Consider the following 17,500-nt stretch of genomic DNA (forward strand, 5'->3'; position numbering starts at 1 on the left):
AAAGCTAGAAGTTGCATAGCGCTGCATTGATAGAAACAGATGGACAAATAATCAAAGTAAAAGGATGGCGCGACAGATGAGATACGCAAACTACATCGTGGCTACAGTAGGATACATGCATGTGGTGATGTGACAGTACTCAGGGAAAGGACGCTGTAGTCACTGTGTAACCCTCCAGTCTATGAGTGAGATATGAACAGTCGCCGAAGAATTACCCTAAGTACTAGTAACCCTAATTGAGTGAGTTCAAGCCTACCCAGCCGAGCGATCCGATCCTGCTATCAGACTGTCGAAGAGTCCACCAGCGGATTTTTCGTTGCGCAGCTGGAGCATGTAGATCATCCCCGAGCGCCGTCCTCGATCGCTGAGCTCCACCGCCACGCCCGTCTTCCCAACGCGTTCAACGCCGTCCACAAGCACAATGGTCGAGATGAGCACAGATTTGTTCTTGTCTTCGGCCTCCACGACCAACTGTTTCACGTTTGTTGGTGACTCGCGGTACAGCTTGAGCTTGGCGGTGCCCAGCGATTTCCACTGCGCGTGCTGCTGTTGCAAGAAGACCTTGCACTTCATCTGAGCGGTGACGCTAGTACTGGTCGGCCCTAGTGCTTGAGGAGCCTCCGCTAACACCGGGGAGGCCGGGGGACTGGGTTCCTCGTACTGAGCTTGCGACTGAAGCTTTGCCAGCCTCAACTGTTCCGAAGGCAGTAAGGGCGGTTGAGGCGGACCAGTAGGCTGTGACGGCAGCGAGTAGAGTGACGGCGTGGAGCCATTGCGTTGTCCGAACGGTCGGTTCGGCGATGGCAGGTCTCCGGGATACTGCGGCATAGGCGGCGCCGACGCCGTGGACATCATCTCGTACTGTGGTCGGAGGGAGCGCGACGATGTCGACTTCCGCAGGCCGCCCTGGAAGGAGGGATCCGACGGCGCGCGGTACTGGGGCTGTGCGAACGGCGGGTTGGGACCCTGGTCCGCACCTGGGGGCATGCCCATGGGCGCTGGATTCCGATATGGAGGATCACTGGAGGCTGAGCGCAGTAGCGATGGTCCGCGTTGAGGACCAGGTCCCATGAATCCCTGCGGACCACCCATGCCAGGACCGGGCGGCGGCATGCCCCGCCCTGGTCCAGGTGGCATTTGTTGACCAAACTGGGATGGAGGACCACCTGGAGGAGGCATACCACCACGTCCCGGACCATATGGCGACTGGGGTAAGCCGGCAGGAGGACGACCGCCCATCGGCGGCATGACCTGTCCTGGTCCGAATCCTTGCGGAGGTCCCCCAGGACCCTGCGGCCCAGGATGCATCGGCGGTCCTTGTGGGGGCATGGCTTGACCTGGCCGGAACGACGGCATGGGAGGCTGCTGGCCACCGAGCTGTGAGGGCATAACCTGGCCGACGTTGAAGGAAGGTTGTCGCGAGAGTCCGCCGGACCCCGTTCCATCATTGGAAGTCCACGACGACATCGACGTGGTACGAGACGGGTACGAAGGCGCGGGCTGTTGGTGTTCTGCTGGGCGGTGTGCAGGCGGATCGCCCAGTGCTAGTCTTACCATATGCTCCATCGGCGGAACGTCTCCTGATGACGAACTCGACCGCACAGGAGGACTACCGCCTGGTAGTGATGCTGGGCCACTATGAGGCGTTCTAACACTAGACGGGCTCATACTACCACTAAACCGCTCGGAAGGCACCCCTGCGGAGGGTGGTCGGCTGGAGCCCTGAGGCCCTGACGGAGGCCGACTGATGGGTGAGTGTGGGCCCGATGGAGGTCGTGAACCGTCTGTCGGAAGCGCTGGCGGTCCTGGCGCCGGCGGGCTCTTTGCGGACGACGACACTACAGGCGATGACTACGCTGCGAAAAGCGGAGAAGATGAACACTTACGACTAGCTGCAGCATCAATGCATTCTGCGAATTCCGAGTACAGCCTGTCACGAAGTGCAGGAGTCGAAGTGTGCAGGGTCATATTCTCCTTCCTTAAGATGGAGACCGACAATGCAGTTTCTAATGGGATGTAGTCGTTAGCACTGGGCGACCATACCCTCTGTATACACGTTGTCTCACCTGAGTCGCCGACAGGGGACACGCGCAGGTACTTGCCAGCCAAAGGAGGATACACCAACCACATGTCCGGGCCATCTGGCCCGTACTGTGCGCGTTCCCGTGGCTTCATCCGCTCCGCAAGCACGAGGAGATCGGTGAGGATGAAGACGTGACCGAGTTCATGCACCATTTCCGTCCCGGTGCTTCGCGGTGTGAACCGCATCGTCACGTCTACAGAAAACCGCAATTCTCTAGTGTAGTGTAGCGTAGGAGGCGACAGCTGCAGGCGTATTTGCTAGAGTCGCGAGGTCAATGTCAGCGCGATATTGTATGGAGACGGTCCAGATAATTACCCTAGGCTGCATCGTGAAGATGTCGAGTGTGCGTTCAGCGGAGAGACGTCGCTCCAATGCGGCCACCGTTGAGGGTTCTGGACGCGGAGGTGTCTGGCTAGAAGAGACTGAGTTCGACGGTTCGGGGCGTCCGGAGCTGCCAGGAGTTGGAAGTGGGGGGACATCAGCCACTACAGGCGTGCCGTGCGGTACCAAGCTCTTCCGACCACGCATGTCAATGACGACCTCGTCCTCAGTTTCTTGAGCTGGGGGTGGGCTAACGTATGTCGACACGGAAGCTACATCCATGGGTAGGCGGTCGTCTAGGGTATTCAGTAGCCTCCCGAGCTTGTCCATAGCAGATGAGAGAAGTCGGTGGTCACTCCGTCCTGGTGATGTACCCTTCAAGAGGCGTGAGTAGAGCTTGCGGTAGTAATTGAGCCGTTCCTTCGGTAGAAGGAACAATTGGTCGAGTGTCCATAGTGGCGGTTCGGAGGGGTGCAACGGGGATGATGGGGGTAGCGGAGGAGGGTTCGATGCAGAGTAGATAGCGAGGGTTGTGCGTAGGCGGTCGTTGCTCTGGACGGGCTCCCATGTGTCGAAGCCTTTGACGTATTTCGTGCAGTAGGCAGTGTATGGCGTTTCGAGGTCGTCGACCTGCGATACGTGAGCGTGTGTATGTAATAGGGAAGTACCCTACCGACCCATCGCATCAGCAGATCACCAAGGGCCTTCGGTGACGAGGGGTTCGCGCCAATATCTTTCAATTTCTGAGGAGTCCTGTCACGGAGCGGTCGTACCTGAAGTGAAAGGATGGCTGACCGAGACCAACGACCTGTTTGCCTTGTATATGCTCTCAATGCTCCTGAACATGGTATCCAGGTCTGGCGGAGGCAGATTTGAACGGGACCATGCACCCGCAACTTTCTATAGACATTGTCAGTAGACAAGATAGTTTGTCTTCTCGGTGGCACGTACGCGGATGATCCCCGCAAGCCGGTCTACATATTCCTTCTCTGTCTCGATCAAGTCCGTAAGCGGGTTGACCTTCTTCCCTCTAGCATCACCTCCCGGAGATGGCGGTACGGTCGCAAACTGGGCACCCTTGCTCGGAGTGGATGGCGTGGCTGGACGTGCCAAAAATACCGCGCGGGCGCAGTCGAGTTTAGGTACTGCGCAGTCCGATAGACGAATAAGCTTACCAGGCTCCGCATTGACAGATTGAGATAAATCGACTTGCGAGCGCGACAGCTTCACACCAGGTGATCTGGGCGATACATCCTTGTCTGGAGGCGGGGGTGGGGCCCACTCTGCGCCCGAGTCGCGCGGTGGCAGAGAAGGCAATTTCTCGTGGGCTGCCGGGGGCGGCAGGGGCTTGCTAGACGGATCGAAACCAGCATCGCCGTTCATGGGCAGGTCAGAGAGAGAGGCAGGGCAGCGTACAGGCGGCCAGGTGCGGCGGAGGGCGTGTGTCGGGCTGAGGTGGTCGTCGAGAGCGGAGGTTGGGGATTGCTGGCCCGCTGGACGGACTGCCAGTGCCAAGCACTTGCTCCTCGAAACGCGTACAGGGCCCTGCACGTGACCGGACGCGTACCGTACCCGCTCCGAGCTCGAAAGAGGCAGACCGCGCCTGGGCCTATGATGTGACCCCGCCGCCAGTCCTCTCATCCTCACACTCAACATGGTCCATCCTATCCAGTGGCTGGACTCTACGTTCAGCTCGCGTGCAAGAACTGAAGAGCTCCTCCGGCCCGACCTCGAGGCGGGCCTCATCACCCCGCACGACTACTCCTTAGCCACCACGTTCCTCCCCGCGTCCCACCGATATTGGCCAGTCCGTACCATCCTGTGTACCTCTTGACCAGGAAATGCTTATTTCCTTTGTCATACACAGTATGTTTACTCCGTCGCGGGGAGCGCAGCCTTGGGGGGCTATCTACGCTTCTACCGCAAGCCCCCCGCGTCAATAAATCGCACAACGCTCTTCGCCACCTTTGCAGGCTTCGCGGGTGCAGCATGGGGTCATTTCCGGCGCGCAGAGGCTCACGCGACCTTCACCAGCCTGCTGGATGACCCCGTCACGTTCAGTCAGGCTCTCGAGAACGTGAACCGGAGGACAGGCGGTGTCAGGCCTCTGGGGTGGACGCTTCAGCGGGCGAGAGAAATCGCGCGGCGGGAGGATGTGCACGGCAACTCTGAGACACCTTCGGATAACGGTTGGTCTCCGGAGGCCGTCGCAGGAGATCAGCCTGTGTCACTTCCGGCCTCTGCTAGTCGACCTGCGCCTGCGACCGGTAAGTGGTCATGCAATCATGCGCTTCTGACCTCCATGGTGTCCTACTCCTGCACATCTGCTTGAGACGCTGATTCTTTTTGGGTGTAGTGTCAGAGGCCCAGAATAGACCGAAGAGTCGTTGGGGGGATATCCGGGCAGCGAACACCCGCGGCGGGGCGCAACAATCATCTTGGGACGTGCTCAGACAGAGTCATGAGCGAAACAAGATCGACACCGACACGCCAGAGGGCCGACCGGCGGAGGAGACCAGCAGGACGGATGAGCAAGCACAGTTTGACGCGTTGTTGGAAGCGGAAAGGAGGCTGAGCGGCCGAGGGTCATGATATGTTGTGCGAATAATGTGAATGGACATTTGGTGCAGTAGTCTGCCATCGCTGTACTAGCATGCCTTGTGCGCAATTGGGTGGTCGAACCTCGAGCCTACTCCCAATACGCTGCATAAGTATACAGCGTGCCTTACAGTATAGCCGTCTACCAATACCACACCGTCCCTCGGCCACCGAGACTTGCCCGCAGAGCTGATTCAGACTCTGCACGACGCGTCTATGCGTGCCTCTCTATACATAGCGTACCCACTGAGCATGATCGCGACGCGCCTTTGACCATAACAGGTCGCCGGCGAAATGAAGCAAGCACAGCCGCCCCCACCGGCTCCAGTCAATTGCCCTGAATGACAGCACTTCTCTCCGGACAGGCGTGCACACACAATTGATCGCACGAGATCTCAGCGCCACGATCTGAGGTCATCGTTCGCGAGCGGACGTGCATTCTACTGTCAGCGGCACGCGACTTGGACTCGGACTTGTTACGTGTGCAGACTGAGCGACTCGGGCTGCGACTGCTCCTCTGGCCGACATCATCTGTTGCAGGACTCCTTGACTCAGATCGTCGCTGCTCCAGGGTTGCGCTGAGACTTTGTATCGAAGGCTTGGTTTGGTCGATCTCTCCGGGGACCGAAGAGTAACATCGGAGTCGCCACAAACGCGTAGTACACTGAACACATTCGCACTATGGGCTGGCAAAAGACGTTCACACTGGGCAGGCGTCCGAAGGGGTGCCACCTCGTGACGGAGGAGGTGCTCTCGCACATCCGGCCTGGCCTGGAGGGCGTGAAGGTGCGTGCGGTCGCGTCCTCCGATAGCTCGGGGCCGTCCAGGAAAAGATGAAACTTACGCGAGCTGGTCGGGGCCCTTCTGCGCAGATTGGCATGCTGTACCTGTTCATGTAGGTTGCGCTCTGAGCTGGGGCACCGCGCCTGGCTTACACGCTGCGTCTTAGACAGCATACGTCGGCGGCGTTAACGATCAACGAGAACTATGACCCCGGTGCGCCTCGATCTATTCTCTCCCGCTCGTTTTATGTCCTCTAACAGTGTCGTTCTGGCTACGATGTCGCGTACAGACGTTAGACGAGGTACCTGTAACACCCTCTACAAGACCGGGTCCTGATCTGACAAGGCCCGGTTTAGACATGGACATGGCGCTCGACAAGATCGTCCCCGAGTCTCTGAACTGGGTACACACAGACGAGGGTCCCGAGTGCGTATTCACACTCCTGACCGCACACGCATACAGTCTGACTAGCGATCCGCCTATTCCGCTGCGCCGTCCCGACACAGTGATTCGTGAGTGTCTTAGTTGATGCGTGGTTGGAAGAACGGGGAAGTCACATCGCCGTCGCGAATCACAGGGTATCGCATACGAAGACTTCGCTCGTGGGCACGTCGATCTGTGTACCTATCACAGATGGGCGGCTGAACCTGGGGACCTGGCAAGGTGAGTACCGACCCTGCATCAAGCATTCCTCCTCTATATCCTCGGTGCGCTCGCCACTGCCGTGACGGTACGCATGCTGTTGGCGGAAGGACCCTGTGATAGTAAGACCGCGGCAGACTTGCCATGCAAGTCAAGACGCGTGTCTGCTTCCTGACGGATTTACAGAATCCGAGAATCCCCACATTCCCCGGCGGATCGCCCCCGTTGGGCGTCGACGGAAGCCTGAACTTCAAGCTGATGTGCGTCTTCTTACTTACAGGCATCTACCTCACCGAGTTCCGGCACGCGCCGCACCAGCGGCGAGTGGTCGCGACAATCTTGTGAGTCATTCGCACCGTGACTTGTCCGCATGCACACGTAGGTGCACCCTGGGCGGCGTCATCCATGTGCTGACGCTGCGTATTTCTTGCCCCTTCAGAACGTAAAACAAATGCAGCACACCGTACGGGCGCGGTCGCGGCCGCCGCGATGGAAGCTGCTCCGCAGCGCGTGGTGTGCGCGCATCTTGTAGAAGCAAGGGCTGGGTCACGGAAGTCGCAGAATGGACTGGCGTACGATTCGATTGATGCTGTCAGTGCGAGAAGGACGAAGTGAAATTGATGGATTGGCAGCCCTGTGGGCGCAGGTACAGATGGTATGGTTTCGATGGTGGCGTGCATGGCTATCCTCGGTGCAACGTCTTGTATTTTTGAGACAACAAGGTTGCCACAAGGTGTGTAAAAGATTGAGCAGAAGATTGAGTGCGCGGCACGATGTCCCTCTACCACGTTGAAAGATTATTGACATCCTTACGGAGCATGCGTAGCCGAGCACAGATTCTCGACTGCTTTGGTGGGGTACGTGTTGGGTACGCGAGTACGCGAGGAGAAAGGGAGGATCTTGCTCACGGGACAACCAGATAAGGGCGTTCTGCCGCGAGAATCGCCGGTCCATCGGAGAGTACCCAGAGATCGGTGTATCATACTGTAATCCTGGGCGTCCTCAGAAGCTCGGGGGCCGTATGCATAGCAGCATACGCATCCGCGCCTGAAGGTGCCGACGGCGCACGGGCGCCGACTTGTGAGGTGCGCGTTTGCGAGTGCACGGAGCGAGACGGAGCGTGCAGGAGCGTGCAGGCGGACCGGGAGAGGACGTAGCACCGCCGCATCGCCGATCTTCGAATTCGGAATGATCGAAACGTTTGCACGCTCGCCAGATATGTTCTGTGGCCAGTGGTCGCTAGCGACTGGCACTAAGTTCGGTTTGACATTATTTGCTCGCCGGACGAGTGAGCGGTTGTCCGCCGGCGACCTAAGACGTTGCAGTGTGGCGCCTGGGATACTGGGCTGCAAGTGGCCTCAAACAGGGGGATGATGAGGACCGCACAGTGTTGCGCGGTGATATGTCGAGATGTTCTGATGCGGATGAGTCGCAGGTGTGGATGGCAGGATGAGGCGGGCGAGGAGGGCGCGTCGCGGAAGGAAGAAGGGAGTGGGCCAGAAACAGGAAGTTGCCGCGGGAGCTGTAGGGGAGCTGGGCGCGCACTTCCTTGAATAAGGCGCGTTCTTCGCTCAGCCGATCCTCCCACTGTCTCCCTCGCCCCCTGGCCCACGCTCAATCACGCCTCCCCCACACGCCGTCTCCCGCTGTCGCCCCGCCCACACGCACCCCACCTCGGCCCCTATTCCTGATCGCCGCGCCCGAGATGCCCAAGGCGAGCTCCTCTTCGGCCCGACCGTCTCTGCGCAGGAACCAGGTGCGTGCTTTAGTCTCCTCGATCGCCCAGCCTGTCCTCACCCGTCCCCGGTCTGCCAGGCCTGCCTCGCCTGTCGAAAACGGAAACTCGTAGGTGGCCTGTCCCCCTCCCCCGCCCGATCTGACGCGTGCTGCCTCCAGAAATGCGACGCCGCCCGTCCTCACTGTGGGACGTGTGTCAAGTGAGTGCCATCCCCGACGTGCGTCGCCTGCTGCTGACGACCGACGACACAGGCAGTGGCAGGCCCTCATCAGTGTCCCTCCACCAGTAGGCTACGCGTGAGTACATCCGCTGCAAGCCCTCCGTATGCATTGACGCCTCCCCAGCCACCCGACAGAACCGCAATGCTCGTATGACCCCGTTGACGGTCTGGCCGTCGCACCCGAGCTCGACTCTGCGGAGCGAATACGTCAACTAGAGGACCAGATACGTACGTGCTGCGCGTCTACCGCCGGTCCATGCCCGCACTGACCCCTGTCCTGTCGCAGTGCAGCTCAAGAGTCGGTTGCAGCAGCAGCAGCGCACGCTCGCCTCAGGCTCGGCCTCGCCTCCATCCGCCACACGCTTCACCCACCACCATGGCGGCTCCGGCTCGCTATCCGCATCCAGCAGTCGCTCCTCGGCAGGAAGCCCGAATGTTTCGGGCATGGCCGTAACACATCCATCGCTCGACTATGGCAACGGCTTGTCGACGAACAGCCCCGATTCGCAGGGCCGGAGCTCTGCGAGCAGCCCGGAGATGACCAGGCCTGGCAGCGGGCCGGACCCGCTGATGGACGTGCTCTGTGCAGGATGGGATCCCTATCTCCCAGAGCCGTCTGTCCTCAACCATTAGTGAGCGGACTGTTCCATGGTCTCAGTGCCTTACTTGACGGATGTGTGATAGTGTGGATGTGTTCTTCCGATGCGATCCGTGCAGTACAAGGATGTTCGACAGACCAGGATTCCTCGCCTCCCTGCACCTAAACCCACGAGACCCCAAATTTCCACATTCTGCCATCCTACACGCAATGGTGAGTTGTCGCGCAGTCCAGTCCGTATCCCCGCTCATTTTGATGGTCCCTCAGTGTGCCGCAGCGTCAAGATATGCCTCCAGTGATAGCATGATCCTCCCAGACGGCACGCGGCGGGACAGGTTCGCCGAGCTGCACGTCTCGAAAACGCGCGAATACATCGACAGCACGATGGCGACGGGCTCGGACATCTTCCCCGTGATGCAGGCGTGCAGCATCCTCTCGTGGTACTTCTACCAGGAGGGCCGCTGGGTCGAGGTCTGGATCTTCGCTGGCTTCCAGACGCGTGTGGCCGTCCCGCTCGGGCTGAACTTTCCCGGGACGTTCAGTCACCAGACGAGCAATGCGCCTGGGGCGTACTTGCCGCCGCCCTCTGACTTCAAGGAGCTTGAGCACAGACGGCGGACATGGTGGATGACGATCATGTTCGACAGGATTGTGAGCGTTGGTGGGTGGCTGCATGCGATCGACGAGAAGGACATTGGGACAGAGTTCCCGTGTCGCGCAGAAGAGTTCGAGTCCGAGGTAAGTCCCCGACGTCCTCACCTCTGGTACCCGCACGAGCGCTCACGAACGTCGTTCCACTGGACAGTCCGACTTCCCGTCCAACCCCCAGAACCTCGCGAGCCTTCATCTGTACACCCGGCACGAGCCACAATACACAGACTCGTTCAACCTCTTTTTGAAGGCTGTGATGCTCTTCGGGCGTGTCACAGACTTCAACACGCGCAACCGGCTCCGCAGCGGCCTCCCGAGCAAAAATCAGAATCCGTTCCACCTTCCTGGGTTCCAGGAGCTCGACCGGCTCGTGTGCGCTGACTTCCTGGAGAGCTTCCCGCAGCAGTACAAGCACCTCGGCATCGGCGGGGACATGGCGAACTTTGACAGCGATCTGTACATGGCGAGGATCGTGCCGTATGCGTGAGTTGTGATCAGCTTTGAGTTGGTGAGTGTATCAGCAGACACTGATCGTGGTCGGGCAGGGCAATGATCACGCTGCACAACAATTTCATTGACTTCGCCAACGACCAGAGCGTATCTACGATGCGCTGCATCCACGCCACCCGCGCCATCCTCGACGCGCTGCACAAGCTCTCCGAGACGTCGCTCGACACGACGCGTCTCCACCCGTTCATCGTCGTGAGTGTCCCGTCCACACCATCACCCGATCGCACCACACTGAACCGCACGCCGCGTGCGCGCAGATCTGTTGGTACCTCGCGGCGGTGGTCCAGGTACAGCTCTGCAAGTACTTCATCGAGCTCGGGGACCCCTCGCGGGAGGGCACCGTCTGGGGCGAGATCAACGTCCTGCGCTTCGCCATGATGGCCTACGGCAATCGCTCGCCCATCGGCAGTACGTCACCTCCTCCCCGCCCCACACCCCCTCCGCCCCGCTCAGTGACTTAACTGACCGCGCGTTGTCTCCCGCAGCGCGCCAAGAGAAGCTCCTGCAGGGCATCATGCAGGAGATCATCCGGCTCACGAACCAGCCCGAGCCGCTCACGACGGGGGTGCCGCTCTACCCCTTCTCGCACGCGTCGCTCTTCTCGAAGGAGGCCACCTCGCAGAACGAGGTCCCCGCGCCGATCCCCGGCGTGCGCTCCTTCGAGTTCGACGGCGCAGGCGCAGGCGCGCTCGTCCACTACGCGCACGTCGACGTCGGCGCCGCGGCCGTCGCCGCGCACATGAGCGAGCTCCTCCCCGCGGGCGGAGCCGGCGGCGTCATGGGCTGGTCGCTCGCGCGCACCACCGCGGCGAACGGCGCGCTCTCGGGCTCAGCTGGTATACCGGGGATGGGGACGGATGTGGGCCAGAGCCATATGGCGCATATGCAGCATGGGGTGCCGGGCATGCACGCGCACGCGCGGCCGGCCATCCTGTCGGGGACCTCCTATGGCGGAGGGTTCTGAGAGGGTGCACAGGGCTGCTGGAATGGATTATGTATCGATAGATGTTGCTTCTTTGCTGTGTTCTGGCGCGTGCACGTACGTTCGTTCGGCCGCGTTTGGTTGCTTACGGTTCGTGTTGCATTGTTCGGTTCGAGATTGCTGTATATTAGATTTTCTTTTCACCGTCGGGTTTCGTCGTTGCTGCTCCGGATCGACTTGCTTAGTGCTCTCCTAGCTATACTGCTGTTGCTTTCTGCGGCTTAGGGTAGCCATGTCGCATTCGCGCTAGTCGGACTGTATCATACACACATGTCTACGCTATTTACGTTCAGTATGTAGATGCACCATGCCCGCACTGCGCGACCCTGCACGGCCTCCGCGACAGCACCCTGGCAACGCAGCTCCGTCGCGACCGAACATTACCGTTTCCTGTACTGGCCGGTGTTCCGACAATGGTTCGCATAGTGGCCCTTCTCTCCGCACTAGCAAGAAATCATTAGACGGGGGAGAACATATGAGGATGGGGTTGGGAAGCACGGACCTTGAAGCAGACCACGTCCTCGATGTTCCTCCGAGGTCCCGGCGGGCCACCAGAGCCGCCACCGCCAGGCGGCCGGTTGCCCGCCCAGTTGCCAGCGCCGCCGTCGAAGTCAGCGTACCTACCGTACCCCGGTGGCGGGGGCCCGAGCTCGCGCATGGACGGCTGCGGTGGTGGCTCGTATGCCTCTGGAGACGGAATGCCAGGCTTCGGGCTGCACAGATCTGTCAGCGGGATGAAGAAGGGAGCGTGAAGAGTACGCACTGTCCGCGCGGGCACTCGGGTCCTAGTGGGCAAAACCCTGTCAGGTAGAGCTGGCATGCTACTCTACGTACGTGCTTGCGAGGACAAGTGGGACCTGGTGCGGATTAGGTTCACGAAGCTTGGAGCCTTCCTGCGAGCCACGCACCAAGCTTACAAAAGCCGCGGTTGTAGTCCGGACACTCGATGCGGCGCTCCTTGGGGTGGGCATAGAGGCACTCGTCTCCTGCCGAGCAATAGCCGTACTTTGCGTACCACCAGCACTCGGGCATGCGCCTGAGATTGTACTCGTGCAGGAACTCACACGCATCGCCCTTCTTGCAGAGCCCCCGGAGCCAGTGCTTGCACACGGTCGCGAGTCGCTCGCGCTCGCGGGGATGCGTCGGGAGCTGCTTGGGGGGCTGGAAGTTGGCCGGGGAGGGCGTGGTGTGCCTCAGAGGGCAGTGGAGGGGCCCGAGGGGGCAGCCCGCTGGTGTGAGCGAGAGGCGGCAGATCTGGTCGTCTGGGAGGTGTTCGTGAGTGTGATGTGGTATTTCGGTGGACGCGACGCACCCTTGTCGAGCTTGATGCCGAGTTCATTCTTGACGTAGAGCTCTTCGACGAAGGTGTTCTGGTGGAACTGGGGCCGGACGATGTCGCGGAGCGGGGAGGGCCCTGCGAGGGGGTTTGTGGCTGTCGCGGCGAGACTCATCGTCGCTGCAAGCGCCCGGCGGTGGGTGGCAAATGGCGGGCGAAGTGCGGGCGACGCCGAGCGCGTGCCTGGGAGTTAGAGACCGGACTGCCGGATCGGGCAGGCGAGGGCGATCGAGGAAAAGGATCCGCGACGGCCACGCCAGCCACCGCTAGCAGCCTCTCGCCAAGGCCAGGCTGAGTGGCCAGCCAATCGTCTGCCATGCGACCGCTCCCCGCGCTGGGCCCTGCCTGCCCACCCAGGCTGCCCATCACCCCGCCTCATATCGCCCCGCCCTGTTCATCCCATCTCTCCTCCGCCCCCCATGCCCGACTCGCTCTCCCTCGCGCCCCTCCTCGGCCTCCTCCTCTGCGCCGCCGTCTACGCGCTGCTCCCCGCCCACCTGAAGGCCCGCCGCCCGCCGCTCCCCCCGGGCCCGACGGCGTCCCTCTTCGCGTCCCCGCTCCCCAGGCTGTACCCGTGGAAAGTGTACGCTGAATGGCGCAAGACGTACGGTTCGTCTGATCGCCGGCCTCCTGCGCTTCTCTCCCGACCCGCACTTCTTTGACAGGCGATCTCATATACATCCGCGTCTTCGGGAACCCGATCCTCGTCGTTAATTCGGCCAAGGCGGCCTCTGACCTGCTCGACAAGCGCAGCAGCATATACTCCTCGAGGCCATACAGGACCATGGTCAGCAAGCTGTATGTGGCACACAGACGGCTCCGCGAATGTTCAGTTGACACACTCATAGTATGGGCTGGGACTGGCTATTCTCCACCGTCCCCTACGGCCCATGGTGGAAGCAGCACAGAACACTCTTCCACCAGTACTTCAACACCAACACGGCCCCCAACTACCACCCCGTCCAGTTCAAAGAGACCTGCGTGATGCTTCAGAACCTACTGACGACCCCCGACAACCTTGCCCACCACATCCGGCGGTTTGTGCCTCCACCCAGACGTCAGCACAAACTCTAACACCGCACCAGGACCGCTGCGGCGATCATCATGCAAATCATCTATGGTCACAGCGTCGTTCCCGAGGGCGACGTCTTCGTTACCCTCGCCGACCGCGCACTGGAAACGCTCGGTCATGCCGGCATCTTCGGGACGTACCTCGTCGACTACCTCCCGCTACGTACGCGCGTCGCCTGCCTCCAGCGATGCTCGCTGACTTGGAAATTTGCCTCTGCAATGCAGTGAGATATGTCCCTGCGTGGATGCCGGGCGCGGCGTTCAAGCGCAAGGCGTTGGAATGGCGCAGACTGAACCGCGCGATGCTGAACGAGCCGTACGCGATGGTCAAGGAGCGGACGGTGAGCTCAGCTATCCGTAGTCGACGTGTTCAACAGTACTCACAAGACATGGAAGGCCCGCGGCACCGCCGTTCCATGCTTCGCGACGGCGGAGGTAGAGAGGTGGGTGCAGTCTGGACAAGACCCGGAGCACGAACGGGTAATCAAAGGCGTCGCTGCGACCGCATATGCAGGTAATAACTCATCTCGCCGCCCGCCCACCTCACCCCAGAGCCTAGATACTGACGAAGCATCTCACACATGACACAGCTGGCGCAGACACCGTACGCACCGCTCTGCTTGTGCGCCTGTCCTCCCACTAACAGCGCACGCACGCACCCCCGCTCGACTGCAGACCGTCTCCGCGATCCAAGCCTTCTTCCTCGCCGCGACCGTCTACCCCGACATGTACAAGCGGTGCCAGGCCGAGCTCGACCGCGTCGTCGGGCCCGACCGCCTGCCGACCTTCGCAGACCGGCACCTGCTCCCGTACGTCGACTGGGTCGTCTGGGAGTGTCTCCGGTGGAACCCAGGTGCGCCGCCGTCCATCCGAGCCGTGCCCCCAGAACGCTGATGCACGGTACAGTCGCCCCGCTCGGCGTCGCACACAGCCTGACGGAGGACGACGTCTACGACGGGTACCGGATCCCCGGGGGCACGACCGTCCTCCCGAACACATGGTCAGCACACTTACTTACTAGCCCCCGCACTCCGCCCCCTCCCCCGCTGACGCGACGCGCGCATAACTGGCAGGGGTATCCTCCACGACGAGGCGGCGTACCCCGACCCACACCGGTTCGCCCCCGAGCGCTATGCAGACGCGAAGACGAACGCGGAGCGCGGCGTCAACGAGCCGCCGCTCGCGGCCTTCGGGTTCGGCAGACGGTGCGCACCCGCCCTCAACCTCGTTGCTTTGCGGTATTATTAGTGATAGGATGGTGCTGAGTGGTTGACCGCGCCTGCAGGATATGCCCCGGACGGTGGCTCGCGATGGACAACATATGGATCGCAGTCGCCACTGTCGCTGCGGTGTTCGATATCTCGAAGGAGCTGGACGAGCACGGCGTGCCTATCGAGCCGTCGGGCGAGTTTACGTCTACGATGCTCAGGTGTGCATGTAAACCCTTCGGTCACAACGATTGGACTGACTTGTGATCGCTCGATACTATCAGCCGACCGCCGCCGTTCCCATGTAGGATCACACCACGTTCGGGAGCGGCGAAGAGGCTCATTGAGCAGTCGGTGGATGCGGACTGAGGGAGACTTATGTTGGCGGTTGACGATATCATATGCCGTATCATATTTTGACCATGTAGCCTACAATCATATTACGACGCTTACGATGAGACTTGTGGAACACCGCCGTGTGAGACAGATGAAGAGTTGTTCCCTCAGCTACCCATACTCAGCAAGACAGATCTTCTATTATCCGGATCCTATGATACACGAACTTGAAGGACATTCACCAAATCCCAAGCACCGCAGCCTCCCCTCCCACAGCCTCGATCTTCTCCACGCCCGCCTTCACCCTGGCCCACAGCGCGGCGCTCGCCGCGGCGAACTCCTCCCCCGCCGCGGACTCGCATAGGCTGCTGCTCGCCTCGAGCTCGACGAGGTACACGTCCTCGAAGGGCGCGTCCGTGAGCGACGGCCGGCGGTCGACGCGGCTCGTCGGGAGCCCGAACGTCGTCAGGAGCGTGCTCATGACGAGGTGGACGAGGCGGTCGCGCGTGCGCGGGGCGGGCGAGGGCGAGGCGGACGCGTCCCCGTTCACGGGGCTGGGGGAGGGCTTGAGGCCGATCCGCACGAGCGCGTGCTTGGGGATGGGCGCCTGGAACCCGGAGGGGAGCTTGCTCTCGGGGGAGGTGGCGAGCACGTAGAACCGGGTCCGGTTTGCTGTGAGGAGCGGGGGGAGGGGTGTCCGTCAGCAAGCTGCCACCCGCAGAGCCGGGTCGGAGGGGAAGGCTTACTGTCGACGTTTTGGATGCCTTCCTGGAGCACCTCGAGCCCGTCAAAGACTGTCGCGCACGCTACTGAGCATATCGCGGCGCTCCTCGTCGCCCGGTCCTCGTCCTCGTCCTCGAGGAGCGACTTGGCCGCGGCGGACGTCGACGGCGTCTTGATCCGCGCAGCTCCCGGGAGTTTCTCGGACAGAAACCGCGAGCACTGGCCCAGGGCCTAACGCCGGGGTTAGTCTCCGGACGAACGGAGGGGAGGTTGGCAGGCGCACTTGCCTGCTCGTGGCTGAGCACGCGCTCGACGTCCGCGAGCTGCACGCCGCGGCGGACGAGGAGCGAGTGCCGGACGGGGAGGACGAGCTCGCCGCGGACGAACTTCTCCGTGCCGACCTCGGGCAGCCGCAGGAGGTCGTACGTCTCTGTGACCGTCCCGAACACGCTGTTTTCCTGCGGGAGCAGGCCGAACGGGATCTCCGGCGAGACGGCCTTGAACACCTCTGCGCGGGGTCGTCTCAGGTTCGTGCTCGGAGTGATTGAGATAGGGCTCACCCGTGATGCTCAGTCTCTCTACGTACTCCACACTCGTCCCGAATCCATTCTTTGCGCACTACCCTCGCGGTACCGATGTTATGCCAATCTAGGCTCTGAACGTCAAACTCATACTGACCTGATATGAATGCGAGCCCAAGGGGCCCAGGAAAGCAAGCTTGGGCAGGGATTCCTCAGTGGAGGACATCGAAGCGGCACACGGTAGTGAATGGTCACCGACGAAGAGGCAGGAGTGTTACGCAGGCGAGTGCTTTCAGGACTTGCCCTAGCCCCGGAGTCATATATTCGAAGCCATGGCAGTTACAGACTAGCAATTGGCGCTGCAGAAGCGTGCATCGACATGCATGATCGCTGATGCAGGCGGTGAAATGACGGAGAGAGGCAGGATGCCTGTACCTGGGGCTCCGGGATCGGATGTGTAAAGGGGTAGCAGACAGTATGTAATATGACTAACTGTAGTTTGCTCGATGTATTGGCCCAGCCCTAGAGATACAGAATTGCACCGTGAACTTCGCTGTTCACAAAGTCATATGTATCTACAACCTGCAGAAGTCGTTGAAGCGGATGCAGAGTCGAGGACCGGTGTACACCGCCTGCGTTTGGGCCGCGTGTCAATGATGAGGTGGGACAAGTAATACGCACGGCTCGGGTCTGCTAAACGAAACTACTGGGCCCTGAAGCACAATGACGTCTTTGACAGGCATGAACCCTCCCAAGCATAGTAGGACGGACCCAAGGGAAACTGATACAGCAGCGACCAGGTGCAGTGCAGCAATAGTGATCCACGTGGCGACAGCGTTCACAACCGTGAGTTGAGGAACTGAAGTTGACATGCGTGATTGCGCTGTAAGAACTGAGTATCCAAGTGTTCGCTCGTGGCGTAGTAGATGCAATATGATATCTCCAAACTGAAGCTAAGAAAACAAGGAGAAGAATGGGGACGGGGAAATCACCGAGAAGTCGACGCCAGGGTCCCTAATCACTAAGGGCGACCCAACTGCCATAACACCCCGCGGGTCTGCGAACGAAGGGTAGGCCGAGAAACGGACGAGGAGCATGGTGCGCAGTCGTAAATGTGGGTGTATATTCGTGCAGATGGCAGAGAGACGCGCTGCAGCGGATCCCGAGCCCGAGACGCGT

At 60.7% G+C, this 17,500-nt stretch overlaps 6 protein-coding genes across 6 annotated transcripts; 4 read left to right on the top strand and 2 right to left on the bottom strand.

Moving 5' to 3' along the window:
* Positions 1 to 68: 68 nt before the first annotated feature.
* C8Q71DRAFT_586889 (uncharacterized protein) lies at positions 69 to 3,900 on the bottom strand. The gene is made up of 8 exons (XM_047919538.1): positions 3,580 to 3,900; positions 3,356 to 3,504; positions 3,200 to 3,304; positions 3,082 to 3,147; positions 2,399 to 3,034; positions 2,067 to 2,340; positions 1,887 to 2,006; positions 69 to 1,838 (listed from the first exon to the last, which is right to left on the bottom strand). Exons 1-8 carry the CDS (start codon positions 3,785 to 3,787, stop codon positions 253 to 255), a joined length of 3,144 nt encoding a protein of 1,047 aa, XP_047779302.1. The 5' UTR covers positions 3,788 to 3,900; the 3' UTR covers positions 69 to 252.
* A 54-nt stretch (positions 3,901 to 3,954) lies between these two features.
* Positions 3,955 to 5,189, top strand: C8Q71DRAFT_756910 (uncharacterized protein). Its single transcript, XM_047923640.1, has 3 exons — positions 3,955 to 4,211; positions 4,272 to 4,671; positions 4,761 to 5,189. Exons 1-3 carry the CDS (start codon positions 4,059 to 4,061, stop codon positions 4,994 to 4,996), a joined length of 789 nt encoding a protein of 262 aa, XP_047779303.1. The 5' UTR covers positions 3,955 to 4,058; the 3' UTR covers positions 4,997 to 5,189.
* A 494-nt stretch (positions 5,190 to 5,683) lies between these two features.
* On the top strand, positions 5,684 to 6,772 carry C8Q71DRAFT_796540 (uncharacterized protein; the record flags this gene model as incomplete). Its single annotated transcript, XM_047925685.1, has 7 exons — positions 5,684 to 5,788; positions 5,875 to 5,897; positions 5,952 to 5,998; positions 6,075 to 6,086; positions 6,142 to 6,211; positions 6,363 to 6,448; positions 6,708 to 6,772. The coding sequence occupies 7 exons, from the start codon at positions 5,684 to 5,686 to the stop codon at positions 6,770 to 6,772; spliced, it is 408 nt and encodes a 135-aa protein (XP_047779304.1).
* Positions 6,773 to 8,132: 1,360 nt separating this feature from the next.
* C8Q71DRAFT_796541 (uncharacterized protein) lies at positions 8,133 to 12,364 on the top strand (the record flags this gene model as incomplete). Its single annotated transcript, XM_047925686.1, has 13 exons — positions 8,133 to 8,183; positions 8,243 to 8,272; positions 8,324 to 8,364; positions 8,417 to 8,461; positions 8,510 to 8,613; positions 8,672 to 9,017; positions 9,070 to 9,196; positions 9,251 to 9,721; positions 9,789 to 10,117; positions 10,180 to 10,336; positions 10,402 to 10,552; positions 10,630 to 10,807; positions 12,211 to 12,364. The coding sequence occupies 13 exons, from the start codon at positions 8,133 to 8,135 to the stop codon at positions 12,362 to 12,364; spliced, it is 2,184 nt and encodes a 727-aa protein (XP_047779305.1).
* Positions 12,365 to 12,741: 377 nt separating this feature from the next.
* C8Q71DRAFT_756945 (cytochrome P450) lies at positions 12,742 to 15,218 on the top strand. Its single transcript, XM_047923641.1, has 12 exons — positions 12,742 to 13,071; positions 13,128 to 13,260; positions 13,311 to 13,499; positions 13,548 to 13,696; positions 13,759 to 13,874; positions 13,930 to 14,047; positions 14,124 to 14,137; positions 14,209 to 14,386; positions 14,440 to 14,533; positions 14,607 to 14,738; positions 14,819 to 14,962; positions 15,026 to 15,218. Exons 1-12 carry the CDS (start codon positions 12,882 to 12,884, stop codon positions 15,108 to 15,110), a joined length of 1,542 nt encoding a protein of 513 aa, XP_047779306.1. The 5' UTR covers positions 12,742 to 12,881; the 3' UTR covers positions 15,111 to 15,218.
* Position 15,219: 1 nt separating this feature from the next.
* Positions 15,220 to 16,824, bottom strand: C8Q71DRAFT_834402 (PDT-domain-containing protein). The gene is made up of 5 exons (XM_047926412.1): positions 16,479 to 16,824; positions 16,361 to 16,418; positions 16,061 to 16,308; positions 15,824 to 16,031; positions 15,220 to 15,749 (listed from the first exon to the last, which is right to left on the bottom strand). Exons 1-5 carry the CDS (start codon positions 16,545 to 16,547, stop codon positions 15,316 to 15,318), a joined length of 1,017 nt encoding a protein of 338 aa, XP_047779307.1. The 5' UTR covers positions 16,548 to 16,824; the 3' UTR covers positions 15,220 to 15,315.
* Between the last annotated feature and the right edge of the window lie 676 nt (positions 16,825 to 17,500).

This window comes from Rhodofomes roseus, assembly GCF_022264815.1.
Source record: "Rhodofomes roseus strain CIRM-BRFM 1785 chromosome Unknown C8Q71scaffold_9, whole genome shotgun sequence".
Lineage (NCBI taxonomy): Eukaryota > Fungi > Basidiomycota > Agaricomycetes > Polyporales > Fomitopsidaceae > Rhodofomes > Rhodofomes roseus.

Excerpts from the sequence above, each read along its gene's own strand:
- C8Q71DRAFT_586889 (XM_047919538.1), bottom strand. The coding sequence starts at position 3,787 with ATGAACGGCGATGCTGGTTTCGATCCGTCTAGCAAGCCCCTGCCGCCC. Across the intron at positions 3,305-3,355 it reads GGCTTGCGGGGATCATCCGC|AAAGTTGCGGGTGCATGGTC; the intron begins GTACGTGCCACC and ends CAATGTCTATAG. Across the intron at positions 3,148-3,199 it reads CAAACAGGTCGTTGGTCTCG|AAATTGAAAGATATTGGCGC; the intron begins GTCAGCCATCCT and ends AGGACTCCTCAG.
- C8Q71DRAFT_756910 (XM_047923640.1), top strand. The coding sequence starts at position 4,059 with ATGGTCCATCCTATCCAGTGGCTGGACTCTACGTTCAGCTCGCGTGCA. Across the intron at positions 4,212-4,271 it reads CGTCCCACCGATATTGGCCA|TATGTTTACTCCGTCGCGGG; the intron begins GTCCGTACCATC and ends TGTCATACACAG. Across the intron at positions 4,672-4,760 it reads TCGACCTGCGCCTGCGACCG|TGTCAGAGGCCCAGAATAGA; the intron begins GTAAGTGGTCAT and ends TTTTGGGTGTAG.
- C8Q71DRAFT_756945 (XM_047923641.1), top strand. The coding sequence starts at position 12,882 with ATGCCCGACTCGCTCTCCCTCGCGCCCCTCCTCGGCCTCCTCCTCTGC. Across the intron at positions 13,072-13,127 it reads TGAATGGCGCAAGACGTACG|GCGATCTCATATACATCCGC; the intron begins GTTCGTCTGATC and ends CTTCTTTGACAG. Across the intron at positions 13,875-13,929 it reads CGATGGTCAAGGAGCGGACG|GCCCGCGGCACCGCCGTTCC; the intron begins GTGAGCTCAGCT and ends AAGACATGGAAG.
- C8Q71DRAFT_834402 (XM_047926412.1), bottom strand. The coding sequence starts at position 16,547 with ATGTCCTCCACTGAGGAATCCCTGCCCAAGCTTGCTTTCCTGGGCCCC. Across the intron at positions 16,419-16,478 it reads TGGGCTCGCATTCATATCAG|TGCGCAAAGAATGGATTCGG; the intron begins GTCAGTATGAGT and ends CCGCGAGGGTAG. Across the intron at positions 16,309-16,360 it reads AGAGAGACTGAGCATCACGG|AGGTGTTCAAGGCCGTCTCG; the intron begins GTGAGCCCTATC and ends GACCCCGCGCAG.